This window comes from Notamacropus eugenii, chromosome 1 (assembly GCF_028372415.1).
Source record: "Notamacropus eugenii isolate mMacEug1 chromosome 1, mMacEug1.pri_v2, whole genome shotgun sequence".
Taxonomy (NCBI): domain Eukaryota; kingdom Metazoa; phylum Chordata; class Mammalia; order Diprotodontia; family Macropodidae; genus Notamacropus; species Notamacropus eugenii.
Window position 1 is genome coordinate 379,605,816 of NC_092872.1, and position 21,148 is coordinate 379,626,963.

Consider the following 21,148-nt stretch of genomic DNA (forward strand, 5'->3'; position numbering starts at 1 on the left):
TGACTGCATTAGAAGGACTAGTTAAGGATTCACCATCCAGAATATCATCTAGAGCATAGCTACGAGCATCTGCTTTTATACACTAACTGTAGATAAACTTGCAGTGGGGAAAAGTAGATGCTCCCTTTAAGACTATAGACATCAATTGTTATAGACTTCATTCTCCCATAGCTCTACTGCTTTGTCTCTTATATTATTGTGGGAACATCTACAGTCTAGGTTTTAAGCTTGACCTAGAAGAGGAAAAATCACTGACACACAGTAGGAATTCAAAGGTGAGGTGTGTATAATAACACTTTAAAATCCCAGTATAGGAATGTGGTGGTGAGAGAAAAGATGTTAAATAAAAAGTAGATAATTACACAAAGGCCCTTGTGGAATTTTGTGAGGAACTGAAAAAGATCCGGTGGATTATTTCATAGGAGGCTTGGTAAGTTCCCATTATACACCCAAGAATGCCCAGGGTACTGATAAAGATATCTTTCATAATGGTGAAGGAGCTTAAACCATCCAAGTAATAGGTACAGATCTCCAGGAGTGGTGGGATAATCAGAGCCAGAACACTACAGCTTGCAGAACCCAGCAGTGCAACGACCAGCTCCATTTGGGGAATCATCATGGCAAATATATCTGTAAGAGGAAAATCGCCAAGGTTCAGGATTGTGCTAGTACCAAAGAAAACTGCTACCTAAAGCCTACAGTTGTCACCAAAGAGCTGGGATTGAAAAGGATGTTAAGAATTGGCTGTTACAATCTTCCTTGCACGTGTTCCTTGACATTCAAAGGCACCAAGACATTCAGACTCATTCAACAGGAAGAAAATTTTTCCCCTTTTCAAGAAGAGAGCTTGTTGAGTTCCATTCCAAAATGATGACCATATAACCAGATGAGAACACTTAGAGGGAAGACTCCTTCTGCAACAGAGCAGAGATAAATGTACTCCCAGACTGTTAACCATATGGTTCACTGCAGAGCTTTAGAACAACCAGTGCTTTGGTCCAGGGTATCAATTTCAAGGCCACAAAAAGTAAACACATGTACTTACTTGCTCATCAGAAACAGCTGAGTTTTAAGAGAAACAACTAGTTAGCAAGAAGAGTTGGTCACTTGATGACACTGTTCTGTGAGCCCCTAACATAACTGATTCCCCTCTTACTCAATTGAATTTGTTATGCTTACTTGTATTATTTTTATATCCTGGAATAAAAGATTGCCTTGACTGTACCTTTTATGCTACTTGCCTGGTGACCAAAATTAAGTAGCTTCAAGCTCCATCTGAAAGCGATAGTCCTGTTACCCTTTTTAATCACCAGAAACTATGTGCTGTCCACTTACTCCATTAAAATGAGTGGGTTATACCAGATGATCATAATTAGGTTCCTTCTTGCTCTGCTTTTTCAGTCTGTCTTAAGAAGTTCTACCAGCTCGGATGTTTTATGCTTTATGTTGTAAGATTCATTCCCAGCTCTAACAGCCTTTGAACTATGAGCTTCTCTAAAGTCTTTTCCTCAGTAGGAAGAGACCACATTTCTGCCCCCTACATTTCTTTCTCATTTAATACCTATCAGTCTTTCTTCTAGGGAAGAGCTGAGCCTGGAGTGGGTTCATAACTCTAAATAGATGATTTTTTGAGGAAAAGGTGATCATATACATTCATTCTATCAATTGTTTTCTACTGATTAAAAACTAAATAGATTGATCTAATGCCACCCTTGCCCTTATTACTTGCCCAGCTCCAAGGTGAGAACCAAGTGGAAAGGGAAATAGAAAAAAGACAAGTGCTTCCTGGTCTCTCAGTAATTCACTATATGTACCTTCAGTTCAGTTTGCAAAAAGGTCACCACTTCTACTTTCAATCTCTTCCCATCTACTGGTTCCCGTCCTCAGTGCCTATAAACACTCTCAAGTCTAACTAGCCTTAAAAATTAAAATTTCATTCAACTCTATCCACCTGGCCAAGCTATTGTATGATATCTCTCCTCCCTTTCACTTCCAAGATCCTGGAGAGCTTCATCCATACTTACTGACTCCATTTCCTTACTACCTATTCACTCTTCAGCTTCTTGTAATCAACTTTCTAATGTGACCACTCAGCCAAAACTACTTTCTTAAAGGTTTTCTTGACTGCTGAATTGGATGACCTTTTCTCAGCCCTCATCCTCTCTGACTTCTTTGTCAATTTTGACACTAGTGATCGACCTCTCCTGAATACCCTCATCTTTGTGTCTCATGACAAGACTTTCTATTTTACTCTACACGTCTGCTTGTCATTTTCCTACCCTGGATCTTCATTTATCTGCCACCATTAAGTATGACTGCTTGGGCAGGTAGGTGGTTGGGTGGATAGTGCTGGGGTCTGGAGTCAGGAAGACTTCTTCCTGAGTTAAAATCTGGCCTCAGATACTAACTAGGTGACCCTGGGCAAGCCAATTAACCCTATTTGCCTCCATTTCCTCATTTGTAAAATGAACTGGAAAAGGAAATGGCAAACCATTCTAGTATCTTTGCCAAGAAAATCCCAGAGTCACAAAGAGTTAGATATGTCTGAAAAATGACTGAATAACAACACAGCTAGGAAGTATCTGTGGCCAAACTGAACTCAGATCTTCTTGACTTTAAGTTCAGCACACCTCGCTGCCTAAGTGAGAAAACTTATGTGGGATTTAAAATATCTTAAAGATTGTCATGGAAAAAAGGAAAAGCCCAAATGAGGTCATGACTGAAAATTCTAAATGAGGACATGACTGAAATGACCGAACAAGTGTGATTGCCTTCTGAGGCTCTGTCCTGAATCCATTTCTTGCTACACTCTTTTATCTTTATGCAGAGAAAACTACCAATTCTTTATGTCCATCCCTGCTTTACTTGACTGCTAGGTTTCTCTAATTGGACCTCTCATAGACATCCCAAATTCAACAGGTCCAAAATGGAACTCCTTTTTCTACCTTAAATCCATTTCTTCTCTCTAAGCTATTTCTGTGAAGCTGTCACCTATGGCTCTTCTTTTCTCTCACTCCCACAAATCTATTTAACTGCTAAATTGTGTTGATTCTGTCTCCACAAATTTCTTCTATTCTCTCATACCTCACCACACTATAGTTTAGGTCCTTGTCCCTGACCCCATCCCTCCCTGCCACTTCCATAGACTATTGCAATAGCTTCCTAAATGATCATGCTTCTACTCTCCTCTCTAATCTTGCCTTCACACAGCTATAAACACTATAGAATGTTAGAGCTGAAGGGGACCCTGGCTGAAATGGACTTTGTAGTGGTATTTTAGTCTAGCCCTCTCATTTTATAGATGAAGAAACTAATACTCAGCTGATGTGAAATAAACACCTTAATAAAAAATGCATCTTGCTTTCAACTCACATGTCATACAGACCATGATGGCACGGACAGACAAGTCAACCAACAATTCCCATTGTTCTGGTACCCAGGAGATGACAAGAGGGATGATGATCTCTGCAGGAACATAGAACTGCAGGGCATAGGTGAAAAAAATCCCAATGGAATAGAGCATCTTGACAAACTGATATATCCTGAAAACAAAATTCAGATGGTCAGCTTGTTTCAGAAAATCCTCCCAAGATCCTAGTATGACTCTTTAGCCCTAAAGTAACTGTATAGGTGCATATGATAAGAACAGATTGACCCCAATATGGTATGATATCAGTAGGATTATTAGTATCATTTATGATCTTGGGGAAAATAGAAAGGGGTTTCTATTCTAATTCTATTTTATTTTTTTCCTTTATAAGTGGATTAGGAGATGGGAGACCTGACTTCTAGTCATAAGGCTGAATCAATAAAAGTCTAATGTCCCAAGTAAGGGATAGGCTATTCACACTGACCAATCATTGATCACAGATGGAGTACTGTATCCAGTTCTGGGCATCACATTTTAAGAAGGCCATCAGTGGTGCAGAGTGTATTCAGAAGATGCTAACCATAAATGGAAGGTGACTGAAAATGAATGTGTCATAAAAGGAGTAAATGTAGGAATTGGGATAAAAGGAGAAGACATAATCACATATCTAAAAGCTTGTCATGTGTAAGAAGGCTTTGGCTTTTTCTGCTTGGTAGTTTCAGGATGGGACAAGGTTAAGAAGGAGGGGAGTATTTACAAGGAGTTAGATCATCCCCTTTACTCTGTGCCTCACTTTTAGTTCTAGGTTCTCCCTGTACCACCATCACTCAACAACTCCTTCCTGGGAGGAGAGGATAACATTTATCTCTCAATCTAGATCATAGTGACCATATTTTTCTACTAGCTCCAAGTCATGTTCCTTTTTTTCTCTAGGAGTTCAGTACCTGGATTACTACCCTCTTCTCCTCCCCAACTCCTAACATTATTATCAGAGGACATTAACATACATGACAGTGGTCCTTCAAACAACTTAACTTCTTTATTCCTCAGTTTCCCATGCTATGACTTATTTCCAACTCCATATCACCTTCCAGCAGAGTTGATCACAGCCTAGATCTTGCCACAAGTGTTTCATATTCATGATTTAAAAACAAAACAAAACTGTGACATTCTTCTATCTGGGCAAAAGCTCTTATCATTCCATGTCCTTATGCCTCACCCCCTCTCAAACATATTCCATGTCCTCATTTTGACTTCCAATCCCTTCATGCCTCTGTACTTTCTCAGTTCACGATTCCGCTCTGACTTCACTTTCTTTATCAATCTAAACCCTAAAATTAGCCATTTCAATTACACATTGTCCTCTCTTTCCTTCCTTTACCTCTTTGTCCTGTCACTACTCATTCTTGGATTATTCCTACCAATCTCCTCAATTCCTATTCATATGCTATTAAATAGAACTAGAGGAAATCACAGTTTAGATCACCCAGGTTCACTAATTTATATTACTGGATCTGGATCTCACTGCTTCTTTTTACATTCATTTGATAACCTTATTAATTCATTAATTCAGGGTTTCATTATCATATATATTCAGATTATCCCTAGATCTATGTATCCAACCCCAGTCTGTCTCCTGAGCTCTAGTCCTACATCATGATTCTGACAAGTGAAACTGTACGTCTCATATACATATCAAACTCAACATATTTAAAACAACCTTTTCTTTCAAACTCACCCATACTAAACTTCTCTAATTCTATGGAGGATACCATCATCTTTCTAAGCTCTCAGATTGAACTTGGTTTTATCCTTGAGACCTCACTCTTCCTAACCCCACATGTTCATTCAGTTTCCAAATCTTACCATTTCTACCATAACATCCTTTCCATTCTCTTCTCACTACTCACACAGCTCTACCTTAGCTCAGAACCTTATCAACTCTCACCTGGGCTTTTTTAAAATAATTTTTTACAATTGGTCTCCCTTTCTTGTCTTTATTGCAATCTATCCTCCACAAGCTGCCAAGTGGAGACTTGTCAAGATTTAGATTGGGATCCCAATTCTGTTGTTCAGTTTTTAGATAACCTTCCCACCTTTGTGCCATCTAAAATCTGACAAGCATTTCTTTATCCAAGTATTTATAAAATGTTGACTAGTAATGGACCCTGTGCACTCTACTATAGATCTCTTATCAGGCTGACATCACTCTATTCATAAAATCATAGATTTACAGTAAGAAGGAAACTTAGAGGTCATTTGGTCCAACTCTCTTATTTTACAAATGAGGGAACTGAGGCCAGACAGGTAAAGTGACCATTCCAGGATCCTGTGTTAATCTCTGGTTGATTAATGAGCTGCCCTCTTCTTCACTGAGAAAAACCCAACTGCAACAAAGAATGTGTTACTTGGCTCCATGTCTAGCCCTCTTCCCATCCTAGGACATACCAGCAGTTGGGCAGGTTGAGGGTTATGCTGGCCTGAATGGCTTCTCCAAATCTCATGTAGCCCAGGGTCCCCAGACAGACATAAAGAATAATGATGATGGGCATCACCATGTACAGGATCACAACATAATGATTAGGATACTTCATTTGGTTTTCAAGAGGGAGAATCTGTATAAGAGTAGACAGAAAAGGGTAAAAGAAATATAAGGTCACTTGAATCATAAAATCCCAGAGTTTTGAGCTGAAAAAGAACTTGGAAGAAAGAATGTAGATGTATAACCCTCATGGTGGAGAGGACCCAGGTACAATTGGGACTTTGTCTTACTTTCTTGAGTCATATGTAGTTCCCAGCCAGGAAAGCTGGGATTATATACACACATACACAGATACACACATGCACACATACAAACAACACATATATACACACATGCACATATGTATATGTAGATACACATATATGCACATATGTATACGTGTATGTATGTACAATATCTCATGTTCTACTGACATGGATTCCTGGTTAGTGAGCAAAAGGAGGAAAATTAATTCTTGAATGAATAACCAGTTCTAAAGGGATTGGTTAAGGGCTGAACCTGTGATTTTACTGATATAAGACACTCCCAGGTGAGAAAATTCCCTCTGCCAATGGAGGTCAGCACATTCTCTGCAACTTAAGAGTCTTAGAGAGTTGCTCAAGGTCATATAGCTAGTATAAGTGAGAGCTGGGACTTCAGCCCAGGTCTTCAAGGCCAATTCTATCCACTATTCTATGAAGCTTTTCACCACCACTCCTAAAAGATGTATAGAAATCCCCAGACTGATTTACCATTGAAGACTTTTGGTAGAGGCTCCTTCCCCTACAGGTCTCGTCTCTGCACAGTGTTCCTTGCCTCATTCCTGTGGCTTGAAGGAGGTGGAAGATTGGTAGGGAGTATATTCTTTTTCTATCTTTCTCTAACTTCCTGTTACTGATTATGACTCTGTAGCCTGGTCACCCAGTCTACTATTTCAGACTAGACTGGGTTTCTAGAGACTCCAGGTATTTTGATACCTTCTCCCCAGAGTAAGAAAAAGAAAGACATGGCTAGAACATTTAGCTGTCTTGGTCCTTCAAGCCTTTGCTTTCCCATGACCAGCCCTACCTATCACCAAACCTAGCTCTTTAGATGAATGTTATTTTCCGCACTTACTCAAAAAGAAGAAAATAAGGGAAATATGTCAACACTTGATGGAATTTGCACCAGTCAGAAAATTTGCATTCCTTGTAGATTATTCCAGGTACTGTATATAACATTTATACAAATGTATTCTCATGAGTAGAGAATATAACAATATGTAGTATAAATCTGAACGAATTTTGCTTAGACCTGTAACTGGTAAATTCCATTTACATATAAAGATTGTCAGCTTATACTTTTACTGAGTTATATATACTATAATTAATTTATGATCTTCTCCTACACATACTATGGTGCCTATAGGGACCTATGTACTAGTAGTTATATATCATCATTCATTGTTCCTCTCCCACCCCAATATGTCATTAGTTAACTTAGTCTAAACATCTCTGTTGAAGTGCCATCTCTCTCTGGAGTAGGACTCTCTTGACTGGAGTTTTGGATAGCAAACCTCAATATTGCAACAGTTTTGGTTATTCCTCAGGTCTTATGCTGAAACCATAGTTAGAGGGTAGGGCTCTCTCAGGCATTATCTCATTTGGACTTGAATCCAGTTAATATTTTTCTTTGAGACATTTTTTTGTGGCTGTTTTCATATTGTTGTCTTCTGAGTTTATGTCTTAAGTCTTCTCTGCCACTATAGTAGCTTTGTTTGGTGAAATTACTTTTTTGGAGATCATTCCAATATAATTGGCTCACACTCATGCCCTTTATCTAAAGTCCTTTTAACTGCCCTAATAATGATAGAGTTGCAAGTAGCATCGTCCCATATAGGAATATAAACAGCTTAACTTTCTTGAGTCCCTTATGATTACTCTTTCTTCAGGTTAACTTTTAATGCTTCTCTTGAGTCTTCAAATGAATGTCAAATTTTCTATTCACTTCTAGTCTTTTCATCAGGAATGCCTGGAAGTCATCTACTTCATTAAACATCCATTCTTCCCCCTGAAGGATTATACTCAATTTAGTTGGGTAGGTGATTCTTGGTTGCAATCTTAGTTTCTTTGCCTTCTAAAATATTGTATTTCAAGCATTCCACTCCTTTAATGTGGAAACCATTAAATCTTGTATGATCCTGGCTGTGGCTCCATGATATTTGAGAAAGAGGGATACACCAGGAGGAGGGGAAAAGGAGAGGTAGAATGGGGAAAATTTTCTCATGTAAAAGAGGTGCACAAGAAAGAACTTTTACAATGGAGGGGGAAATGGAGGGAGTGGTGGCGGAAGGCAATGCTTGAATATCACTCTCATTGGAATTGGTTCAAAGAAGGAAGAATATATACATACACTCAGCTGTGTATAGAAATATGTTACTTATCGGGATACAGGGAGGATGGAGAAAAGAGAAAGCAGGAAAGGTGTTGAAGAGAAGAGCAGAGTAAGGGAGGTTTAAAAAAAGCAAAATAGACTTTTGGGGAGGGACAGGATAAGGTGTGTGTATGTGTGTGGAGGGAGAACAGAAGACAACGGGGTGAAGGGAAATACAGTTAGTAATCATAATTGTGAATAGGAATGGGATGAGCTCACCCATAAAAATGGAAGCAGATAGTAGAATGGATCAAAAGCCAGAATCCAACAATATGTTGTTTATGAGAGACACACTTGAAACAGGACACAGAGTAAAAATAAAGGTCTGAGGCAGGATCTAACAAGCTTCAAGTGAAGTAAAAAAAGGCAGAGGTAGTAATCATGACCTCGGATAAAGCAGAAGCAAAAACAGATCTAATGAAAAGAGATAATCAGGGAAATTTATTGTTAAGTGATTTTTCAGTTATGTTTAACATTTTGCTAAAGGGAACAATGAAATAATTTCAGAAATTTTTAGAGCAAGTTTCTCTGATAAAAAATTTCATAAAGGTCATTCCATTTCATTTCTGAAATGTATACTAAACATAGAGTCAAATTTGCAAAAATAAGATCCATTTTCCAATTGGCAAATGGTCAAAAGTATGAACAGGCAGTTTTCAGAAGAAGACAGCAAAGCCATTTACAGTCATGAAAAAATGCTCTAAATCTCTATTGATTAGAGAAACGCAAATTAAAACAACTGTGAAGACCACCTCACACCTATCAGAAATGACAAATGCCGAAGGGGATGAGGGAAAAATAGATACACTACTGGATTGTTGGTGGTTTTGAATTGTTTCAAACATTCTGGAAAACAATTTGGAACTATGCCCAAAGGGCTATAAAACTGTGTGTACCCTTTGAATCAGCAATAGCACTATTAGGTCTGTATCCCAAAAGTATCACAGAAAAAGGAAAAGGACCTAGATGTACAAAAACAACAACTCTTTTTACGGTGGCAAAAAATTAGACCTCCCCATCAATTGAGGAATGACTGAACAAATTGTGGTATATGATTATGATGGAATGCTGCTGTCCTATAAGAAATGATGAGGAGGGTGGCTTTAGGTCCCTGGGCACACCCTATATCCCACAAATACAGTGGATATTTTGTCTAGATGAAGAACTATTTCTTCTTCAGGTGATATTTCCATTTTGGAGATACTAGATAGCCACACTGAGATGAAACATCTGAGGATCCACAACAATGCTGATAACTCAGGGAACTTGAAGTGCAGGATTATAGAGACTTTTGTGTTTCTTGCAAGCATTTGCTTTCTGTTTTTGTAAACTACAAGACAGATAACCAAGATTTTGAGGTACTGGAATCCTGTGCTCCCTGTTCATTAAACTCAACAAGCACTTGGAAAAAGCTCGAATTTTTTTTTCCCCAACAAAAGCACAAACTCTAAAAATATCACTTGGGTCTGGACACACCAATGTATCTGTGTCTACCTGTTCACTAGCACCAACAATCTTCCTTGGAAGTTCCATATACATCATGATATAGTTCCTTTCACTAAGGTCACAGAGGCCTAGCTCTCAGAAACTATAAAGGTATATGACTTAAGTTTTGCTTACAGGATGACTCAAATACAATGGTCATCAGACACCTAATGTCAAATACTTGTCAATGTCAGTGTCACCCAGTGTCAAACAATGTCCACCTCTTCCTGTCCAGTCGTTTTCAGTTGTGTTTGATTTTTTGTGACCCACTTCAGGGTTTTTTTGGCAATGATACTGCAGTGGTTACCATTTCCTTCTCTAGTTCATTTTACAGATGAGAAAACTGAAAAAACTGGGCAAACAGTTTGCCCAGGGTTACCTAACTAGTAAGTGTCTGAGGTCAGATTTTAACTGAGGAGGATGAGTCTTCCTGACTTCAGGTCAGGCACTCTATCCACTGCGTCAGCTAGCTGCCCTTTCTACTTCTTCAGTCATTAAAAAACAAGATTATGAATAACATTGAATATCAATATAACCAATTAAACTTACTTTGCAACTGTTCAGAGTTAAAAAGGGAAATTCATCTCATGCAATGCCATAGCATACAACAAACACTTAATAAATGCTTGTTGATTTACTCTGTCTCTATCAGGATTCTTTGTTCATTCATTTTCCTTATATGATCAAGTGTGTAGTCTGTTCTTCTGTTGCTATTTCCCCACCCCCAACTGTGCATTATTTCATAAAGGTCTTTCCATATTTCCTTATGTGATCGTTGAGGGCAGTTTCCTCAACTTGATGATCCTACAGGATGGTGAACCTTCTGTATTTTCCTGTGAAGGGAGTAGATATTACTAAATCAATCAATAAACATTTGTTAAGCACCTACTATATGCCAGGAACTGTGCTAAGCACTAAAAAGAGGCAAGAGGAAGTCTCTGCCCTCAAGGGGCTTACAACCTAATGGGGAGACAATATGGAAACAAATATATAATACAAAGCAAGCTATAAGCAAGATGAATGTTTGTTTGTCCTTCGTTCTCAAAGAGAAGCGTGACAACAGGAAGGTGATGCCACGACTTGCAAGGGAATAATTAGGGAATTATTAAAAGAGGGAGAACACCAGAATTAAGAAGGGTTAGAGAAGGCTTCTTATAGAAGGTGGAATTTTAGCTGGGTCTTAAGGGAAGCCAGGGAAGTAAAGGAGGGAGAGCATCATAGGCAGAGGTGCAGAAAATCCTAGAGATGGAGTGTCTCCTTCATGGTCAGTGTTACTGAATTAAAGAGTAGGTGTAGAAGAGGAAGGTAGAAGACTGGAAAGGTAGGAGGAGGCTAGTTAATGAAGGGCTTTCAATGCCAAACAGAGGGTTTTGTATTTGCTCTTGGAGTCAATAGGAAGCCATTGGACTCTGTTGAGTAGAGGGATGTCATAATCAATTGGCTGAATGACGAATGGATTGGAATGGGAAGAGATTTGAAGGAGAAAGAGCCAGTAGGGGCTATTGCAGTAATCCAGGTGTGAGGTGGTAGGGGCCTGTACTGCCAAGGTTAAATCTGCAAAAGTAAAATCAACAGGTTTTAGCAACACCTTGGATGGGAGAAGTGGAGAAGGGGGAGAGAAAGCTAAGAGTTCAGGATGACTCCTAGGTTTTGAGCCTGAGTGACTGAGAGAATGGTGTTGTGCTCTACAGTAAAAGGGTATGTAGTTGGGTGGGAGGCTGGAAAGTTAGGGACATAGATAATGAGTTCTGTTTTGGACATATTGAATTTAAGGTTTCTATTGGACATCTAGCTTGAGATATCTGAAAGGTAGTTGGAGATGCACGGTTGGAGTCAGCAGAAAGATTGGGGCAGGAAAGGTAGATGTGAGAGCAGTAATTAAATCAAGGGGAGCACCACCAAGGAAATTATATATATATATATCTCTATATCTCTATAGACAGAGATAGAGGGGGAGGGAGAAAGGGAGAGAAAGAGAGAGAGAGAGAGAAAGAGAGAGAGAGAGAGAGAGAGAGAGAGAGAGAGAGAGAGAGAGAGGAGAGAGAGAGAGAGAGAGAAGAGTCCTGGGGGGCACCTGTTTTTAGAGGGTTTAGGCCAGAGGAGATTCCAGCAAAGGAGACACAAGGAGTGGTCAGATAGGGAGGAGGAAAAGCAGGAGAGAGGAGCCATTGAGAAGGTTATTGGGAAGACCAGGCCATTTGCTGGAGTTTGTCTTTAGAGAATGAGCATCTCCTTAAGTCATTTGGGGAATAGTTGATAGGATGAAGGTTCTGTATGTCAAAGCCACCCTGGTACTGGTCCTATTAAAGGGACAGTTGCTGAGTTTCTTAAGATCTCTTTCCCCCTTTCAGACAGATCCTGAGAGAGTGGAGCACAGACCTGAGACAAGGAGAGCTAAGAGCAGTCTTGGGACCAGAGAGTATGTGCCCAGCCTTTTCTAGGCAATTAAGTGACAGAGGATAAAGCCTTGGGCTGGAATAGGGAAGTCAGATGCTTACTAGCTATGTAACCCTGAGCAAGTCTCTTGACCTTTGGTTGCCTCAGTTTCCTTGTGGTAAAATGGAGATAATGATGGCTGTGTGACCCTGGGCAAGTCATTTAACTACTTTCCAATATCAGCTTCCTCAGTTGTAAAATGGGGATAATAACAGGGAGGACCAAATAAGATGATATTTGTAAAGTGTTTAACAGAGTGCCTGTCACGTAACTGTTGTTCTGATCTGACATAACCCCATTTAGGGTTTTCTTGGCAAAGATACTGGTAGGTGCTTAATAAATGCTTATTTTCTTCCCCTATCATTTTCCCTCTGGGACCCATTCATAGCTGCCTTGGGATAGTCTCATGATAATCCCACAGTCTCTTATCTCCTTAGTCCAACAGGTGGCAGCATAAGACAGTGGTAGAACCTTACAACCCCAAGGCAGTTCAAGAAACCTGATTGTATCTATAGAGCCTTGGCCTCTCAGCCCAAGAAATACGGCAATCATTGAGTGGAGAGCCATGGGGCTGAGAGTTGAGAGCCCTTGAGCCACTCTATCTATCCTTAGGTAGAGGAGTAGGAAATTCCTAGACAATACTGGTTTCTTAGAGAGCTCCAGGCTCCAGCCTTCTAGAGACACCAAGGGAGTTATTAGACAGTGCCAGACTCTTGTGGGGAAAAGTATTAAGCACATGGTCCTGGAGCTGGCGTTGCAGCTAGGGCCCAAGCCACGATGTCGGGTAGCAAAGCATTTGGAATTTGTCCTTTGCTATTACCCTGAGTTACTTGGATTGGGCAAATTCAATGGGAAGGGGTTTTCCTCCCTAGTGACAGGTACATTCTTCTTCTGAGGGGAATCCATATCTCAGGGTGGCAGTTTGAATTTGTTGAACTTGCTGGTGTTCACTTGTTTCAATTGTGTCCAACTCTTTGTGACCTCATTTGGGGTTTTCTTGGCAAAGACATTTCTTTGCTATTTCCTTCTCCAGCTCATTTCATGGATGAGAAGACTGAGGTAAACAGGGTTAAGTGACTTGCCCAGGGTCACACAGCTAGTAAGTGTCTGAGGCCAGATTTGAACTCAGGAAGATGAATCTTTCTGACTACAGGTCATGCATTTTATACACTGTACCACTTAATTGCTCATACTTTGAATTTAGGGCACTATATAGAAAAAACCATGGGGGCAAAGCTGCACTCACTTAAGGAGTATTATATCAGTCACCTATTGGCTACTGCAAAACTTTACCTATTTTCTGTGCACTATTGCATATAAGTTGCGAATTGTTTTACCCAAATCTGTGAAGAATTCGATATGATATATGAGGTATTTTCTGAGATTTATTTTGATATTTTCCAAGAGAAACTCTAGGAGCAAAACAAGCCAGAAAGATATAATTTGGGGGACCAAGACAGAGCCTAACTTATATAAACCTAAACTTTGGGTTGCTGAGCCCTAGATTGCACTTATATTCCTCATACCTTTTAAAATTTATTATAGTATTTTATTTAATTAAAATGCCACAATTTATTGGATAATTCTCTTATTATTGGACATTTGAGGGTTTTTTTGCAATAAAAAATAATTCCCTCAATCTTCCCAATTTCTTTCACCCATGGAAGAATAAGTCCAAGGGAGAAACATTGACCAAGCTAGTTTCTACCCCCAATTCCTTTGCCCTTTACCCATTTCTAATGCCTGCAGGAAGGAAAAAGCATTTATGTGATTATTAGGTGCCAGACACTGTGCTACGAACCAGGTGAACGGATGGAAGCAAAAAGAAATGCAGTTCCAACCCTCAAGACATGTCCATTCTAATGGAGGATGAGAATGACAGGAAGTGGAAAAGGTGTGAGCTGATGGGGGGAAGGTGCAAAGAGAAGATGAAGGTACCCACTCAGGGGCATAGATTTAAAGTCCAGAATGCCAAGAACAGGACTGGGAGGAAAATGAAAGCAGGTCATCCTGGGACCTTCCACAAAATAGACTCCAGGAGGAAATTACCACTGGAGACCTGGGGAGGGCTTTGTGGAGGGATTTTCCAGGGTGAGCAGACCATGGAGGATAGCAGAATGTTCCAGGGGCAGGAGGCCCCAGGAGCTGAGGCAAGTTCCAGGATAAGATGCACAGTTTTGAAGGCTAGAAAGTTGGGAACAGGGAGGAGAAGAGAATGAAGGCTGGGCTAATTCTAGCAGTGTGATGGCTCCTGCTCTAAGCAGCCCTTGAGAACCTATTGTCAGATTTTGAGTGTGAACATTTACACCTTGGAAAGATGAATACTGCAAGCTGGGCTGGGTTTATTTTTTGTTCATTGTCTAGATTTAATGAAATTGTAGATCAAATATTAATAATGCGGTTTAAACTCAGAAGTGTATCACATGCACATCCTCCCTCCTCTACCCCCCCCCCCCCAGAGGTAGCTGTTAAACATTTACCAGCATATACCTGCATGGGTCTCTTCCATGAGCCTCAAAATAGAGGCTCCAGAAAGAACAATCACGTTTCTGGAATATCAACGTGTGGTTTTCTTCTTGAGCACACTCAAAGCTTAGATGTCCTTCCTGCTCACATCAGTTATTTTTTCCATTTTTAAAAGGGGCTAGCCAAGCACTCCAAGTAGGATCCCTTGGTCAGTTGATCTCTTTGGTACCTGAGCATGACCCTCCCCAATTCCAGTAGAAGTGAGAATTCCAGCAGTATTCTGGACTGCAGGCTTCATGGCTTGGACATCTTTGGTGCATTTGTGCCCACTCATCTGCAGTATTTGAGCACTTAGCACATGGATCCAGGTGGTTAACTTTTATTTCTTCCAGCAGTACTCTTTATAGGTTGGTCTTTCCATTCCAATGGGTTTTCTGCATTCTGAGTAACTTAGAAGCTGCTCCTGCCTTTTTAGCCTGTTCCAGCTGTCACAATCAGAATTCGTCATCTAAGGTACCTCCCACCATCCCTTCCTTTAAAAATTTTTTTGAACTTAACAAGCATCAAATAAAATGATCAGTTCTTTATACACTGTAGAACAGAAGGAAGAAATATAACACAACAACTGTGAATCTCTATCATGTATAGCTTACCTTTTTTTTCAAGTCTATAATAAATTTTAAGGGGCAACTAGGTGGTGCTGTGGATAGAGCACCAGTGCAGGAGTCAGGAGGACCTGAATTCAAATCTCACCTCAGACACTTGACACTCACTAGCTGTGTGACCTTGGGCAAGTCACTTAACCCCAATTGCCTCATCCTGGGTCATCTCCAGTCATTCTGATGAATATCTGGTCACTGGATTCAGATGACTCTGGAGGAGAAGTGAGGCTGGTGACCTTGCACAGCCCTCCCTCACTCAAAGTCAAGTGCAAGTCATGTCATTATTTCTTTGATGGCATGGTCTTCTTTGGCAACAAAGGGCGAACACGCACAATAAATTTAACATGTATCTTTCAAAGATGTCCTGTTTGTCTATGATTCCTTCGGGCTTGTTTTTTCTGGTCTGTTCATTAAAAAAAATTCTAAACCCCTTCTCCCTCCTCCTGCTGACCTAATCAAAAACAAAAGCAAAGCTCTTGTAATACATATGCATAGTTGGGCAAAACAAATTCCCACATTGGTCATGTCTAAAAAACTGTTGTTTCATTCTTTCTCTTGAGTCTATTACTTCTCTGTCAGGAGGTAAGTAGTAGTGCTTTATCACTAATACTCAGCAGAGAATTATGGGTGATCGTTACATGGATCAGAATTTTAAAATCTTTCAAAGTTGTTTTTCTTTACGTTATTGTTACTGTGTATACTATTCTGGTTCTGTTCATTCCACTCTGCATCAGCTCATCTAAATCTTCTCAGGATTCTCTGAAGCTGTGCCTTTCATTATTTCTTATGGAGACTCCACCCATTCAAGCACTTAAGCAAGCAAATTTAGAGTCTAAAGGGACCATAATAACCACTGACTCTAACCTCCTCATTTTACAAATTAAGAAATTGGCACTAAGTAATTTGCCTAGCATCACACAGATAGAAAGTGTGAGGCAGGACTTGAAACTAGGTCTTCAACCCCTGGCTGCCTTGATCATTCTTTTCACAACTTTTTACAACTACCATACAATCACATTACAATTATTGTACTTTACAGAAGTGTTTTTTCTAACTATTATAAGGAGCTGGAAACTTTTCCATCTTCCCCTTGGGTTAAAGTTTAAAAACTGAGGTGGAAGTCCTTGGCTCACCTAATGCTCCTTCCTCTAAAGTGTTTATTCAATACATAGATGGAGTTTCCAATTTTTAACATATGCAACACCAAATGTAGACTCTCTCAGTTTTTCTCTTTACTTTTCTATGATTTCTATCTGTCACTCTCAGAGCATCTCAGTAGTATCTGTCACCAAACACGTGTCTTCTAGGGTGGCATTATCTTCTAAGAATGACAACTTGCTAGAAGTGCATCATTTGGGGTAATTTTTGTCTCAGAACCTGACCAAAGACTCAAATTCTGGTGACATGACTGCGAACTCTTTCCCTAAAATAGTTTCACCACAGCTGACAGTTCTCTCTTCTTTCTCTAGGAAGGAGATCAGTTTTTTCACGAACTCATCTCTCATGATCACCTTACATGCACCCACTGTCTGGGTATCTCTCTAGAGAACTTGGAAAGTGCTACTGAGCAGGAAACACAAAGGACAGTCACATAGGCATTGTCCTCCCTTCTGAACATGTTTGTGCAGTATTCCTTACCTACCTAGAGATGCCAAAGAAATCTGGAGAGTGTTTTTAATAGGGCCTTAGTCACAGTTCAGGAGTACTATCGAACCAGACCACTTGTGTGGGTCTGACATCATCCCCATGACGATGGCATCTCTGCATTTCACTCTCACACCACAGTCCTATGTTAGTTCCTGTCTCCTCCTATTCACCATTTGCTACTTCACAATAACATTCAGTTACATCTTATACCACAGTTTGTTCAACCATTCCCCGATCAATAAATACCTACTTTACTTTATATGTGTATGTATGTAATCACATCTATTATATGATATACAATCATATATAGTTATATGTAACAATCATAACAACCCATCAACTGAATTTCTCTACCTACCAATCTCACAGATTGCCTTTAATGCTTGCAAGGGATTTTATACAGGCTCAACTATGCAAAATGAAATTTGAATACTCATGGACAACTCCTTGAAAGGTAACCCTTTTTGTTAGTATGTGTGTTTCCTTTTTGTGTTCCCCTAGTTTGGGGAACATACCTTAGTTCATAGTCCCAGTCAGGAAATCTGGAAATATGAATACATGATCCCCTTGATTTGCTCTGGGCCAAAAATCATGTAGTATGCTTAGGGGATGGTAAGCAGAACAGTTTGGACACTCAGAAAGAGCAAATACTGATCCTTATCCTTAGACTGATATTAGAAACCAATTCTTTTGACTCTTAATCTAATGCTTTCTCTACTACAGCAGAGGAGGTGGGTAGTTTCTGACAAATATGTTACTTCTATTTTATTTTTAAAAATAAAATTTACAAATGTCTTGGTTTGGTTTTGTTTTTTGTTGTTTTTAATATTTCTAGATATACTGCCCTCCCATCTCCTACTGAAATAAAACTCTTCCCTGGAACAAAGAAAAAAATTTAAGCAATTAAAAACAGTACAGTGTGGTTGTATCTGATGTTGCTATACAACCTTATGCTTCTCTAGTAAATCTAGGGAAGGAGGGAGGCAGGTTTCATTATCTACTCTTTATGATCGAGACTGATTATTACAATCATTTTAATTGACAGTGTTGTGATTCTACATTTAATAGTTCACGTTTATACAGGGCCTTAAGATTGGCAGTGCTTACGTATATTATTTCATTTAATCCTTAATAACCTTGTGTGGAAATGATAACTAACATCTATATAGGGCTTACTCTGTGCCAGGCACTGTGCTAAGCACTTCATAATTATTTCATTTGATCCTCACAGAAACTCTGGGAGGCGGGTGCTATGATTATCCCCATTTTACAGATGAGGAAACCGAAACCGAGTTGTTAAGTGACTTGCCCCAGCATTACATAACTAGTAAGTGTCTGAGGCCAGATTTGAGCTCAGCTCCTCCTGTCCAGGCAGATGCTAGTATGAGCCCCATTTCATAGGGAAGGAAGTTCAGTCTCAAGGATGTTAAATAACTTACTGCGTTCCCCACAGCAACTTAGTATCTAAGGTAGGACTTGCATCCAGGTCTTTCTGGCTAAAGGTGCAATATTCTCTACTACCATGTTGCCTTTCACTATTTTGTTATGGCTTTGCTTACTTCACTGTGCATTAGACCATCCAAGTCTCTTGGAATTCCTTATTGTCATCATTGTCATTTCTCAGTAATATTCTGTTACAACACATACACACAAAATATACCTATATACCTCAGTTTGCTCAGCCATTCCCCTAATTAATGGACACCCACTTTGCTTTCATTTCTTTGCTACCAAATACATAAAAATGTCTTAATATAAGTTTATCAGGATAAATATTATATAATATATAATTATATCAACTCCATGATTATATCTTTATACTATGTGTAAATTTATATTACAAGCAGATATATTTATAACATACATGTATGTATATATGATATATTTTACATATATATGTTTATCATTTCCTATAATAGGCCTAGCTAGGCCCCTGAAACACTGAATTCCTCAAGAGGAGGATATAAATATGCATTGAACATTCAGTTTCAGTTCCTGTTCAAACCTTACCACTCCAATGCCTTCAAGTGAAAATATGGCTGTACCAAAGAATAGGAAGTATGCCTGCCAATTTGTTGACCTGGGTAGGTTCTTAGGATTTGGTATGTCCTGCAAAAAAGGAACAGTGATGACAAGTTACCCTATTACATCAGAAGATAAGCTCAAGGTTTTTTTTTTGTTTTATTTTTTGTGACAAGGAAGATATTCCAAAATGAGAGTCAAATTTCAGCTTAATATATTGAAGTGTTCAATTAGGCAAGTCGCTCATCAGTCAACGGACATATATTAAGTGCCTGCTATATGCTAGAAACTGGGGATACAAAATGAAAAGTGAGACACACCCTACTTTTGAGGAACTTACAGTCTAACTGTACAGAAACAGATAGGTAAGTAGATAGATGGACAGAAAGAGATGGACAGACAGATAGATGGACAGATAGACAGAGATAGATAGACAGATAGATGAACAGATAGACATAGAGATAGACGTACAAATAGATGGACAGACAGATAGAGATAGATGGACAGATAGATAGAGACAGATAGAAAGACAGAGAGAGATAGACAGACATACAGATAGATGGACAGGCAGATAGAGATAGACAGGCAGACAGAGATAGATAGACAGACAGACAGACAAATAGATATAGCTGTTATAGATATAAGATAATTGGGGGTTGAGGAGTTGCTAACAGCTATAGGAGGATTCATGTAAAAGGTGACACTTGAGCTGAACCTTGAAGGTTCTTATACTCCTCTCCCTTCCCACTCCCATGCTTTAATAAAATAATTTATTTTTAGTTTTCAACATTTACTTCCGTAAGTTTTAAATTTTCTACACCTCCCTCCCCTCTCCCCAAGACATCATGTAATCTTATAGACCCTACATTCACATTAAATGCATTTTCACCTCAGTCATGTTGTATAGAAGAATTAGAATGAATGGGAGGAATCATGAGAAAGATAAAACAAAACAAGACAAAACAAAAAAAAGAGCAAATAGTCTGCTTTGATCTGCATTCAGACTCTATATTTCTTTCTCTGGATGTGGATGGCATTTTTTTATCATGAGTCTTTTGGAATTGTTTTAGGTCCTTACATTGCTGAGAAGAGCGAAGTCTATCAAAGTCAGTCAGTTGCACAATGTGGCTGTTACTGTGTAACAATATTCTCTTAGTTTTGCTCATTTCACTCAGCATCTGTTCATATAAGTCTTTTCAGGTTTTTCTGAAGTCTGCCTGCTCATCGTTTCTTATAGCACAGTAGTATTCCATTACATTCATATACCACAGCTTGTTCAGCCATTCTCCAATTGATGGGCATCCTATCAGTTTCCAATTCTTGACCACCACGAAAAGAGCTGCTATAAATATTTGTATACATGTGGGTCCTTTTCCCATTTTTATGATCTCTTTGGGATACAACCTTAGAAGTGGTATTTCTGGGTCAAAGAGTATGCACATTTTTATGGCCCTTCGGGCATAGTTTCAAATTGCTCTTGGTGGATCAGTTCACAACTCCACCAACAAAGCATTAATGTTCCAGTTTTCCCACATCTTCTTCAGCATTTATAATTTTCCCTTTTTGTCATGTTAGCCAATCTGATAGGTGTGATGTGGTACATAACAGTTGTTTTGATTTGCATCTCTCTAATCAATAGTGATTTAGATCATTTTTTTCATATGACTATAGATAGTTTTAATTTTTTCCTCTGAAAACTGAGTATTTGTATCCTTTGACCATTTATTAATTAGGGAATGACTTGTATTCTTATAAATTTGACTCAGTTCTCTATATATTTTAGAAATGCCTTTATCAGATACACTGGTTGTGGTAAGGATTCTAAGAGGTAAAAATGAGGAGGATATACATTCTAGATATGGAGGACAGCTAGTACAAAGGCTTGCAGGTGGGAGATGGAACACTATGCATGAGAACGATAAAAGGGCCAGTTTGACTGAAGTGTAGTGTGCATGAAGGGCAATCTTGTAATGTCTGGTAAGGTTGGCTGGAATCATGCTCAGGACTTTAATTGCCAAACAGAGGTATTTATGTTTGATCTTACAAGTATAGTGAACAACTAGAATTTGTTGAGTAGAAAGGAGTGACAAGGTCAGACATGCACTTAAGGAAAATCATTTTGGCAGT

The 21,148-nt window shown here is 39.2% G+C and overlaps 1 protein-coding gene across 2 annotated transcripts in view; it reads right to left on the minus strand.

The window, feature by feature from the left end:
- Positions 1-268: 268 nt before the first annotated feature.
- LOC140518524 (proton-coupled amino acid transporter 1-like) overlaps positions 269-21,148 on the minus strand; it is a 61,408-nt gene continuing 40,528 nt past the window's right edge. For both annotated transcript variants that reach the window (XM_072630754.1, XM_072630756.1), the window contains 4 exons: positions 19,010-19,108; positions 5,819-5,985; positions 3,373-3,542; positions 269-630 (listed from right to left, as the gene is read on the minus strand). In XM_072630754.1, the coding sequence (XP_072486855.1) occupies positions 359-630; positions 3,373-3,542; positions 5,819-5,985; positions 19,010-19,108 (708 nt within the window). In that variant the 3' untranslated portion in view covers positions 269-358. The remainder of the gene's footprint in view (positions 631-3,372; positions 3,543-5,818; positions 5,986-19,009; positions 19,109-21,148) is intronic.